The sequence below is a fragment of the Xiphophorus maculatus genome, chromosome 5 (genome assembly GCF_002775205.1).
Source record: "Xiphophorus maculatus strain JP 163 A chromosome 5, X_maculatus-5.0-male, whole genome shotgun sequence".
Taxonomy (NCBI): domain Eukaryota; kingdom Metazoa; phylum Chordata; class Actinopteri; order Cyprinodontiformes; family Poeciliidae; genus Xiphophorus; species Xiphophorus maculatus.
The window spans coordinates 3,519,812-3,532,882 of NC_036447.1; the positions used below are offsets into that span (position 1 = coordinate 3,519,812).

Genomic DNA, 13,071 nt, shown 5'->3' on the forward strand with positions numbered 1-13,071 from the left:
TCTCATCAGTTAAGCTGCTGTAAGTCGCTACTATGCAGTTTTTTTTCTTCCATTTTTACTGATTATCCTTTGAGCTCTCTAGTTATATGAACAAAATAACCTCTTATATGTAAAATACGCAGTAGGGGTTTTACCTTCATACACATTTTTATATTAAATATTGTTCCTGTTGGAATCCTTTGTTGCTTTGGATTTTTCTTTGTTTTTTAGTTTTTCTTTATTTGTTTGCCTTATGTCTGTTTTGCTTAGTTCAGTCTGCTCTCAGTCCAGTTCAGTTCAGTTAATTATTAATTCCTTATGATTAGTCATTATTTGTTACAGTCAGACTTGCTTTCCTGGTATTAAACCGCCTCTATTTCACTCGCTCCTTGCTGGTTCTTTCTGTTATTCTCCGGTTCTTCTCTGCTTTCCCTGTCTCCCTTTAGATTTTGTATTTTGTTGGATTTCTTTGATTAAATCTTTATTTCATAATAGGCCCCTAGAATCTGCTTGCATTTTGGTCCAACCTTGTTCCCATGCCATGACGGGTCCAATATTTCTGTTTTTTCTCACATTTGCTTTTTTTTCTCCCAAGGAGATAAAAACAGCAACATTTATTTATTAAGGTAAAACATGACTTAAAATGGTGAGGTAAAATATATGAATATATACATTTTTAATATTTCAACATAATCTTGTAAAATGAAAAAGTGAAAAAGTCTAACTACAAAAAGATAATTTACACATAAAGTGCAGCTACGTTTTGTGAAACTAAAGGGGTGAGAAGGATGAATTTATCCACATTAAACAAAAACAGGCTCAGGAAAGTATACATAACACAGTTTGTAACAATCGTTGATTGCAGTTGTTGTTTGTGAGCATAAAGTTGACCAGATAAGAAAGTGCTTATGCATTCACCGTCAGTAGACATACACATACTATAATTAGTTCCAAATGTTTTTTACTTCCACTGCACAGAAAAGTGAAGGGAAGAACATTTGACTGCATAAGTGTTTTTTAAATTCCATCCGCAGCACACAGCATTAGCCTGAAGAGAGGTTTTAGTGCTAAACAACGTGCTCTTGTGAGGGTAAAAAACACGATATTTATGTGAAGAAAAGTGAAACTTGCACCACTGCATGGCTTGATGTATAACAGGTTAATGTGAGGGAAAAGTTGCTGGAACATTTTCATACATCCCTGTACCTATCTAAGTAACAATGCTGGTCAGAAAAGGAGCAGCGATTTGAAACTACCTGAATGCTATTGTTTTCAAATTACAGTTTTGTTGTAAAATAACAATCAGACTTGGAAATAGTTGCCTTCAACTTTTCTTCTCTTTTTCTCTCCTCACTGGATACATAACCAAATATATAGAATATATAGTGAATGCTCATGCTAGTTACCAAGGCCACCCATCAATGGCTTTCCTGTAGCAATAAGTTGTTTCTCTGCCAGTAGGTACATGAGGGTGAATGACAGTGCTAAGACCCGCCTCCTGGTTCTGATTGGTTGTTTTGGTTGGGGGCAGTGACAGCAGCTCAGCGAGGAAGCAGAGGAGATGGATGTTTTCCCAGATTTTCTGTCTCATAAACTGTCACAACATGGTGACCGTTTTAACAAATATACAGAAAAAACATTCTTCATAAAAGTTACAGAATGTCGTTTTAAGATGTAAATGTGAGCAAAGAGGTTAGAAAATAACCAAACAGACATAAAGGAGTGGCAGGACACAGAGTGCAAGCAAAACATCACAATGGATCAGATTTAATATGTCTTTAAGAAAGATTGATAAAGGAATGTGAACGGTTCATGCCGTTACTGTAAATTTAAGTCATAGTTTTCAAATAATAAATTCTCAGCGTGACCTAATCAGCTCTTGAGAAGCGATCATTGATATATTTCTCGTAAAAACTGAGTCATGCCATTGTCACACGAAGTGGCTGAACCTGGCAGGGTGCGAGGAATCTCACCGTCGGCCACAAACTGAAGGCTGCAGGTCACTGAGGTCATCCGCTTTGGCCTCTGTGATCTTGAACGTGACTCTCTGCAGGTCAGAGATTCCAATCTCCATGTCCTCAAGCATCCCGATCTCTTCGCCTGAAACAAAACATCGCCCAGGATTTCATCTCTGCTCCTTACGTCGTTTCCGACATTCAGTAAAATTAAAGAAAACAACAGGAATAAAGAATGGAGTTTGAAAAATAAATCTGTATTTGTTTCTCTTTCTAAACTAATCTTCTTGGAGTTGTTTATCCTTCACCAGGAAGGCACTGTATGAAACTGAATGAAGCCTTTGTTATAAGAACATTACGCCAAAACCAACAACCCACTCAGTCATCACCTTGTTTTCAAACATGGTGCAACTTGCCACAGCACTTTTCACTCGTCAACATAGTGAACAGTTTTCAAACTAAATGTTCTTCTGCAAAGTGTAGAATAATGAACTGTACTGAGTGGAGGTTTTGTGCTGCTGTGATGTACTCACTGTAAGTGCTCAGCAGGCTCTCGAACTGAGCCACCAGGCCGACGAGGTGGAGCTGCCTCAGGAAGTCTTTGTCCTGCAAGCCTGCGTACAGCCTCATCACAAAGCCACATGCCAGCGCCGCCAGCTGTCGACGTGCAACAACAACAACTTCAAACGCTGCTTTCACGCTTCCCAGCTCAGACAATACGAAAGGCGTTGCTGATTTGAACAGATAGAACTGGGGATGCAGACAAACTGCTCAGATATTTATTAAATTATAACTAAAAGTTCATGAAACAAAAGCCAACATGTGGGGTCAGGTGGAGGCAATAAATAGCATTTTACTGGTAATGTACTGGATGAGTGCAGCCAGCCACCTACTGCCTGACTGAAGACTACGTCTCTCCTCTGCTGCAGGTGGAGGCCTTGAGGTATGCTGCACACTGCCTCCTGCAGGAGGACGAAGGTCATTGCTCTCTTTGCTTTCTCCACCACCTCCAACACGCACTCCTTTAGTCTGGTCACCAGAGGACTCAGCTGCTCTCGCCAGTCACCTGCAGAGAAATAAAAGAACAGAAACATTGAGGAGAGGGTCAGAAAGAGTTTAAAACTGAATCTATTAGGATGTGATGTTTTAAATGTGTGCTGAATGTTGGGGAAATCTGGAATACTTCTTTAAGTTTAAAGGGAATATTCACATCAGTTTGTTCAATGCAGTAAACCAATCACAATGCTGCAGTTATGCTGCTGTTGGATGTCTGAGTAAAATCTGATCAGTATCTTTATAAATATGTATGGAAGTGTTTAACTGCCAGAACTTGGAAGCAAATTTAGGAGCACTATCATGTCCTAACAAGAATGTTTCTCGTTACAAGATGCAAAACTTGTTAAAAGATAAAAGCTTCTCGTAACGAGACAAGCTATATATCATGTTACAAGAAACGTTTTCATTTCAAGGAGATAAACATACGCTCCTCTGACAGATTATGACTTGTAAAAAATAAAGGGGCTTGCTTTGACTCCTCCTCCTCCAGTTTTCTATAGACAACATCTAAAAATCCCAAGCAACAGGTGTTGCCGTTTTACTGTAATCACCTTTTTTGTTTAAAAGAGAAGATATTCTGGTTTTATTAAGATATAAATCTTGTTATGATTTTTCTTGTTTAATGAGAAATGTTCTCATTTTAATGATAGAAAAATATGCTCCTTTTATTACGACTTATATAAAAAAAGGCTTGCTATGACTCCTGTTCATTTTGTTTATTCTAGACAATATCTAAAATTTCAGAGGTGTTGGTGTTTAGTTACGATGTTTTCTATTTAAGAGATAAACTGTTCCTTTTAAAATGCTGTTTATACAAGATGAGTTTTCCATCTCGTTGTGCAAAGAAAGTTTCTCATTTTACTGAGATATAAAAATTAATTCCTCTCACAGATGACAACTTGTTAAAAAGGCCTTGAGAGCCTCACTATGAATCTTCTTCCTCTCATTCTTTTTCCTCTGCTACTGCATTACAGTTATGATCTTTTATATTTAAAAGAGAAGATATTTTGTTTTTAATGACATACATTAAAACCAAACCATAACTTTTTTTTTAAACTCGTTATATCGAGAAAGTTTTCTCCTTCATACGAGATTTTGATTCCTGAATATATTCCCAAACTCTGGCAGCTTCTGTACATATAAGAGGTTTCTGCACCTCTGCAAGCAGTTTCAGCCTTGCTGTGAAAGAAGTATCTACAATCAGTGCCTTCATAAATTTATTAACACAATGAAAAGATGTAAATGAGGAAGTGCAAAGCTAGTAGAGGTTGCCTAGATCAGTCTTTTTAGACTCAGTACTGAACTATGAGGTCCTGAAATAAATGACTTCTGTAGCTTTCCCAGGCTTGCATATGAAATCTTTCACTGCCATTTAATTACGTCAGGGGTGTCACACTAGTTTGAATTTAGTGTGACACCCCTAATAGGAACCACAGGTTAAACTGTGATTCCAGTTTAACCTGTCAGAGTGCTGGTTTAGCCCGTTGAAGCGAAATGCTAAATTTTTAAGACATACAAAGTCCTATTTGCAGAACTTTGTATGTAAATATTAGGATTTACATTAAAAGTAGGTCAATATTTTGGCTGTTTAATAAAACAAAATACAAATGTGAACATTAAAATTTTGGCACAAGATAACATTTACATCATCCACCCCACGTTGCTGTCTTGAGGAGGGTGTGTTTCCTAATCCTGGGCCTAAGGGCACACACCTGCATGTTTCCTATTTCAACACACGTGATTTAAAGTAAAGAGTGTTTTAAATCAGACTTCTGTGGAAACTGATGACTAATTAGTAAAGTATCTTTGAGACAATTTGTTCCTTTGAAGTACCACTCTCGTGCTCTGTTCTCGATTGTTGACAGATTGACAAATCCACCTTCTTCTGTTAACCGTGAATTTTTCTCCTCTGAGGCCTGTGACAAATTTGCCACCTTTTTTATAAATAAAACTGTGAAAATAAGGGAAACAATAAACTCCTCTGTGTCTGCTGTTGGGAAACAATTAACTATGTTTTCCCCTAAACAGAACTTACCTATGATGACCCACTTTAACCTGATCACTCAAAAAGATTTGAGTTACACTTTACATCATATGAAATCATCCACCTACGAGTTTATTCTTAAAGGTGTCAGAGGTTTTGGCTCCGGACCTTTTACAAATAATTAACAAGTCACTCTCCTCTGGAGTCTTTCCTCAGGCTCTAAAGACTGTGGTAGTTAAACCACTTCGCAAAAAGCATAATCTAGAGTCATCAATTTTAAGCGATTATCAACCAATATCAAACTTACCTTTTTTGTCTAAAATACTAGAAAAAATTTGTTTTTCAGCAGATAAATGGCTTTCTGGCCCTGAACAACTGTTTTGATGTCCATCAGTCAGGCTTCCGTCAACATCACAGCACTGAAACGGCTCTTGTCAAAATATTCAATGACCTCCGTCTAAACATTGACCGTAATAAAATGTCAATATTAGTTTTGCTTGACTTGAGTGCTGCATTCGACACAGTCGATCATGATATTTTATTATCTCGATTAGAAAATTGGGTTGGCATTTCTGGTATAGTACTCAGCTGGCTTAAATCTTACCTGTTCATCGGAACCTTTTGTGTGTCCATAGGCAACTTTAAATCCAAACTGAATGAAATTACATTATGGAGTTCCCCAAGGTTCCATCCTGGGGCCGCTTCTTTTTAATATCTATATGCTTCCATTAATTCAAATTATACAAAATAATAAAACAGAATACCACAATTATGCCGATGACACACTTTCACCAGGAGATTACAGTCAGGTTCAAATACTCACTAAATGTATTAAGCAGATTAATGTCTGGATGGGCCAAAATTTTCTCCAACTAAATAAAAACAAAACTGAAATATTAGTGTTTGGACCAAAAGAGCATAGATTAAATATAATCACCCACCTTCAGTCTGTTGGATTAAAATGCTCTGATGAAGCTAAGAATCTGGGGGTGATCATGGATCCTGATCTGAACTTTAATAACCACATCAAATCTATCATAAAAACATACTACCATCTAAAAAATATTGCTAAAATTACGAGACTCATGTCCCCACAAGACTCTGAAAAATTAGCTCATGCCTTTGTTTTTAGTAGACTCGATTACTGCAATGGAATTTTTACTGGATTATCAAAAAAAGCAATAAGACAGCTCCAGCTTCTCCAGAATGCTGCTGCAAGAGTCCTAACTAAAACAAAAAGAGATCAGCATATCAGTCCAGTTCTAAGTTCTCTGCACAGGCTGCCTGTTGCTCAAAGAATAGGATTTAAAATCTCCTTAATGGTTTACAAAGCACTTCATAATAGAAACCCAGACTACATTTCTGATCTTCAACCATATATACCCCTCAGACCTTTAACATCATCAGAATCAAACCTTCTAACTATTCCGAGAGTCAGAACTAAACACGGTGAAGCAGACCAGAACCAAAAGACCTGAGAGGGTTGATACAACAACAGCAGACCTTAATGTATTGTGGTGCTAAGCCGTTCAGTGATTTATAAACTAACAACAGCATTTAAAGTTTATTCTCTGAGGTGACGTGCTCCATCTTCCTGGTTTTAGTGAGAACGCCAGCAGCAGCATTCTGGATCAGCTGCAGCTGGAGGAGTCATTGTTGACAGGTAGTATATTAGTACAGACTCATTTATAGGTTTCCAAAACTGTCCACATAAAAACAAACAAACAAACAAAACAGTCAAGATAATCATTAATTTACCAGCAATGTAGCCTCTAGCTTCAGCTGTCTAATGGTGAAAGTATTCCAACCAAACATCAACAAGAGAAACTATAGCCTTTTGTAATAAGAGTTGACCAACACATTACATTTTTAAACTCTTCTGCAGAAAAACTCTGCAGAAGATGAACACTTAAAAATAGTGAAATCTTAAATATGGGAAACATGTACCTCTGTTTGGGAGTAAGAATAGAGATTAATCTGAGGTTGTAATTCACTAATCTGAAATTTCATAAGGATTTGCATTCCATTATTAAAGAGAACTGGGTATAAACTTCAAATATCAATTGAATATAAAGTCTTTTATATTCCAAAATCCTCCCAATCTGAGTTCAAGCACAATGCATTCCATGTTCTTAGCCATCCCTAAAGAGCTCTATTGAGCGGCCAGCAGGGGGCAGTGTTGGATAGACATCGCCCAGCATGCTGTAATCTCTTCAGTCTTCACATTCTAAAAAGTTTATGGACAAACACAGATGCAGAGTAGGACTCCCAGCTTGTGAATCACATCAGATTGGGCTGAGCCTCGTATGAGAAATCTCGTTTCATCTCAAACGCCGCCATCAGACCGAGGGGAGAAAAGGAAGAGGAGGAGAGACGAGTCCCACTCACCTGCTCTCAAACACATCTGTATAAACATCCACCCCTTCCGGCAGCAATTTTTCATCAAAAGTCCAGACATTACCCATGACAACCAGAAGTTAAAGCCGTTCTCATGATTCTACCCACGTTTAGAGTTTGGTAAGCAGACGGCCGCCTGCTCTGAGGCAGCTTAGCATCTTACTAAAGGAGCTCTGGGGGCTGCCGGAGAACCAGGTGCTCTGGCCTTGTTCCTTGCACACATGCACCAAATAATAAAAATACACCAGCATTTCTACAGAAGCAGTGGAGCGACCTAAATGGAGAGATTCTCCAAAAGTGATGCTGCTGCCCTGGGTGCCAGCTGGCAGCTGCATCGGGGTGTCTCCCTCTGAACAGAAGCTTCAGAAAGGATTTGATAGCAACAGGGAACGCGTCTGCATAAACTGAGCAGGGTTGATTCACATTTTTATGTCAACATTTAGCAGACTTCATTTAAATTTCTGTAATCCTTTCTCATTTATCAACATTATTAATACTAGTTCACAATGAATCTATGACAGATATTTCTATTTCTGGTCAGATTTTGAATAAAAAACCTGAATATCGATGGTTTAATGACAGAGAGACGGACAGATGAGTGTTGTCCAAACTCTATGTTTTGGTTCTTTAGCTGGATAAGAAAACTTGAATTGACTGATTAGGTCTCATGTGAAAACATGCAATTCAACAAACTGTATCAGCTAAAGTAGCTAAAGTGTTTCCAGAACAAGCAGGGCTAATAAAAAGCTCAAACAGTGGTGATATGGGTAGAAAACATTACTAAAGAGAGAGTGAATAGTTTGAACTCTAGCTGCACTTTGACAAATTGTTGGAAAAATTCAAGACCAGTGCTCCTATCTCCAGGAAGTGGAAACCAAAAATAGCCGACTTCAAGAGCGAAGTGTAATAATTCGTCAGAGAAACCCAGGGCAACTTCTGAGCAACTGGAAGCTTAGAAGTTCGGTTCTATCGCAGACACATTGAAATACAGCAGTGTGCATGGCAGGACTGCAAGAAGAAAGCAACAGCTCTTCAGAAGAAGTATTATAAGGTTCCCATGAAACAGACAAAGAGCTGCTGAAAAAAACACAACTCTCTGGATGAATGAGACTAAAATAAAACTTTGTAGATTAAAGAAGAATTGCTATGTTTGGACCAGGAGAATACGGTTTCATCTCTGGGAGTCTTTGCTGCTGGATTTGAAGTTAAGCCACACTGTCACCACTCTGAGTTACCAGGGAAGTTAGTCCTTGAGCTGGCTGTGGCTCGCTGGGAAATGTAGTCCCAAGGTGGAACAGGAAAATGTTCTACATGTCAAGGTGTCTTTGGATCAGATAAGATAAGATAAGATTTATTGTCATTGTCATCAACAGATTACAATGAGATTGAGATTTGCTCGACTCGAGTTAAGATGCAGGTTATGTGTATATACATAATATACAAAGATCCAGACAGGAATCCTGAAGTTAAAACAAAACTGCTTACAGGGGAGTGAATGTGAGTGTTTGTGAGTGTGCATAGGTGAATTGTGTAAAAGTGCTTTAACTGGATCTATAAAATAGCAGGCTTAGCATAAGTAGGTAGGTAGGGGAATCCAGCAAGTGCTGCTGAATTAAAACCACAGGCTCTCGCTGGGTTTGTGAGAGCGCAGCAATGCTGAACATTGTTGCTAGAAAGTGCAGCTTTGCATCCATAACACAATTGTCTTATAAAAAGACCTCAGTATTTGTTTTTCTAATTAAAAAAGGCCAGAATACATCATATTTTGACACTCAGAAACCTAAAATTCTTCAAGGTACGATAGTTAACATTAAATAGTTTTTATGGCAGGTGAGTAATATTCATAGCACAACTGTCTTATAGAAAAGGCTATTGTGTTATTTTTATTTTAAAAAGCCAGAATTGATTATATTGTGGAGCTCAAAAACCCCAAATCTTGAAAGTATAAAGCAAACAACAGTCAGCTTTAAATAGTTTTTCATGGCATATAAGTAATATTCAAACTAGTGCTGCCATTTAGTTAAAAAATCTAATCAGACTAATCAGCCTCCAGCACTGTGATAAATCACAATTAATCACCATGCTTAACTTTGTCAGACTGAGATGTGAAAATGTGCATTTTCAATAAATATTTAAGAAAATGTTTTATCGTCTCAAAACAATTTTCTGGGATTTTCTATTCACAAAGGCTTGGAAGAAGTCGTTTTGTTTAAAAATTTAGAAATGTTAACTATAAATTGGTTGTGCTTCAGTGGAAGATTAATGCATTAACGTTGACAGCTGACATTCATACACAATACTTTGAAATAAAAACAACCCATGGAGTCAGACCCTCTCAAACCTACAATATCTGCAACTTTTAATGAATAATTACTTCCTTGTCTGGAGTGGAAATTTGGTAAATGGATGTGTGTTGCAGCAGACGAAGACAACACTCTTATTTTCCTAAATGATCCTGCAGGAAATGTGGAAGAACTTTATCTAAGTAAACAGGTAGACAAATTTCTCCTCAACTACCTATAGCAGCCTCACAGTTTGTGACATTTGTTACCTGAGGATTATGAAATCATTGGAATCTGGGAGCAACAACCCACATCTGAAGGGCAAGGGGAAAAAGCACAGTTCATGCCACGGCAAGAACAGATTGCTCATACATGGAGTCAGAAGCTGCAAGCAAGATATTTTCCATTCAAGAAAAATTCAACCTTGATTTTTCTATTCATATTTACTAATACAAAAAGTTTGAAGTCCACAAATCATATAATTTGAGTCAATAACTGCTCAACATAATCTTCCTTTTGTTTACCCATTAACTGCAACACCAACTCTTTTTTTCCCAGTGCCTGAGCCAAATGAATGAGAGTGATTGCACATCATTATTTTAACTTCTTTTCCAACCACCACATGTGTTGGATTATCTTGAAGTCACGTTTCAGGGCCAGACAACACACTGCTGTGAAAATACTAAAATACTGCAGACAGGCTCAGAGTGAATTGTCAGAACATTTTGACAGCTGTTCTTGTTAAAACCTCACATGTAAAACAAGGACTGTTTGTGCAGAAAACTGAGCCTTGCACAATCTTTACAAAAACGTTATGACATCTGATGAGAAAAACAGGAACAGGAATTCTGCCAGTATTTGAGTTTTTCAAATTACAATTTTTGTCTTATCCATCGATGCCCCAGAGAATATTTCAAATGTATCATCATCATCGATCACTTTCAACTCCCTTCTTCACTGCTCTGAGATAACTTTTTTGTTTTATGTCCCTTCTCAACTTTTGCACATGAACAAAATTACAACAAGATACAAACCAGAACCCAACTGAAAGGGAAAACCTGTACTCAGTTTAACCTTTTCAATTCCAAACTGTAAGCCTTGCAGGTAAAACGGCGTAAACAGCGTTTCACCTGGGTTGTGTGAGGTGATGACATCAGCAAGCTGTTGCTCCGGCGCTGGCTCTGGTTTGCTGTTGTCACCTTCGAGGAGTTTATCCACCATGGCGATCACACAGTTGAGACATTTGGCGACGTTGGCCCAAACCCTGTCCTGAGGAAGAGATCACACAACCACCAATCAGGCCAGATCAGCTTCACTGATTCTGCTTGTCTGAGGCAGCAAGATGGAAAGAAAGCCAAAGAAACAAAAACAAAGAAAACGAAACACAGCAAAAACTCTCTTTGTGTTCAACAGATCAAAAGGAAAAGGCTGTATGGATTATGCTCAAAGCATTTCCTTTGTTTCTTCCATTTCTTCTCTTTATTCTGGGTTTCAGTGATGAACTGAGGCTCATTTTTCTTTGTGTGTGTGTGTGTGTTTGCATATGAGACCAGTGTATTTCTTTTTTATTTATTGGTTAAAAAAACGATTCAAGTGGTTTAAATGCAAAGAAATAATTTAATCAGTGTCTCTGCTGTCAGTGTGACAGCAGCTGTTTTCACAAAACAAAGTAGCCTGAACGCTCACTTGAGAAACTGGCTTAGTTTCAATGATAAGATTATTACACAATAATCCTGCACACTCAGTTTGTCACAGTGAAATATTCTAATTCCTGGGAAATTAATTTCCACTAAAATGAAGGAAGATGTCCAGCGTGTAACTAAATTTTCCCGGTAATTGACATGATTGGCCAAAACATTGACGTCTGTTTAAAACAGTAAAATTTCCTTCGTTTGCTGAGAGTTTTATGATTATGCTTATAATTAGTTTTCTGATTAATATACAAGAAATAAACTGAAATCTACATAACATTTACTGTAAAATATCTGTGTGGCAGTTTTACCAAAACAATCTTTTATTAGATTATGTAGTTGTGCAAAGGTATTAAACCAGCTGCAGATTAGGTTCTTATAAAAAGGCTACTTTAACCTTTTAAAGCAGCCTGGATATATAAAGATCATTAAAACGTTTCCCTAAAACTGATTTTTGAATGTTTTATTGTCCAATCCTTATTCAAAATGTCGTCTGCTAGACGTTTGGAAGCAAAATGTAGACTTTTAAGACACGTAATCTACTTTTAAGAAGAAGCCTAATTTTTTTCTTGCCTTGGTTATTCTGAGCTATTTCTGTAATTGTGGTGCTGTAGACCATTTTTCTTTAATACAATATTTTCTCTTACTACTCTCCATTTGCACATTATTTGCAGTTCCTGCTGCCATTCACTTTGATTTCTGTTTTATTTTAATTGAAGAAACACCTGATGTTCTGTTTGGCTGCATCTTGCCTGGATGTACTTGTTGACTGAACTGTAATTGGCTTAGATTCCTAAGATTCCTCTCATTTCTTTCTATGAGAAAGATTCTGTTAATCTTTCTCATAGAAAGTGTTTCTGTCTCAGTGATTCTGAGTTTAGATTTGTCACTTTTCTGGACAAAGCCATTAATAGAGCTACATCTGGCACTATTAGTGTGAACTTACGGTTTTTTTCTTTCATCATCCTAGTACTTCTGGTCCAGTTCTTCCTTGTGTAGCTTTTTTCCCCTGAATCAAGCTATTGACAGATCTATTGCTGATTTCATTGCTCCTCAACCCCAGAGTCCGTTGGAGGTGATCAGGGTTTCCCCCACTCTCACCCTCTGCTCAGGAGGAAGGCTTGCTGCCAAGTCAGTGGCTCCATCCACTCTGCAGGACTTTGTAGATATTTTTTTATTTACCCTTTTGCATTAAATTTGACTCCGTGTGTCATAATTTGAGCTGAATCTGACTGTGTTTTCAGATTCTACTGGAATTAATTGGATTTGAACTGAATGCTGGACTGAGTTTGACTCCATTTAGTTAGATTCAAACTATTTGCTTTCAAAAGGGCGTTGAAATTAGATCTAATGTTAATTGGGCATGTATAAATAACCTGAACTAAATTTAATTGGATTAAATCACTTTTAATTCACTGTGTTTGTCATTTTCAATCTTTTTGTCTATAATATGTGTCAAACTCAAGACCCGGGGACTAAAACCACAAAGTGTTTTTATGTGGCCGTCTGGAATATTAAAGGCACATAAATAGTATCATCAAGATGGCGGTTGTGTGCTTGAATATTATTTTATCAATCAACTCAAAGCAGTTTATATCTGTGTGTTGCTAAAATTTATCAATCAGTCCCTCTAGTTTTTGAAGTTATTTTTAGCCAGTTATGAGGCACAGTGGTGAAAGTTACTCAATGGGTTGTTGCTAGGTAACCAAAGAGTGAGTGAGTTAGTT

At 37.5% G+C, this 13,071-nt stretch overlaps 1 protein-coding gene across 6 annotated transcripts in view; it reads right to left on the reverse strand.

Annotated features, from left to right (window-relative positions):
• inpp4b (inositol polyphosphate-4-phosphatase type II B) overlaps positions 1–13,071 on the reverse strand; it is a 189,150-nt gene that overhangs the window by 17,321 nt on the left and 158,758 nt on the right. For all 6 annotated transcript variants that reach the window (XM_023334716.1, XM_023334715.1, XM_023334718.1 and 3 more), the window contains 4 exons: positions 10,784–10,922; positions 2,828–3,000; positions 2,468–2,591; positions 1,953–2,079 (listed from right to left, as the gene is read on the reverse strand). In XM_023334716.1, the coding sequence (XP_023190484.1) occupies positions 1,953–2,079; positions 2,468–2,591; positions 2,828–3,000; positions 10,784–10,922 (563 nt within the window). The remainder of the gene's footprint in view (positions 1–1,952; positions 2,080–2,467; positions 2,592–2,827; positions 3,001–10,783; positions 10,923–13,071) is intronic.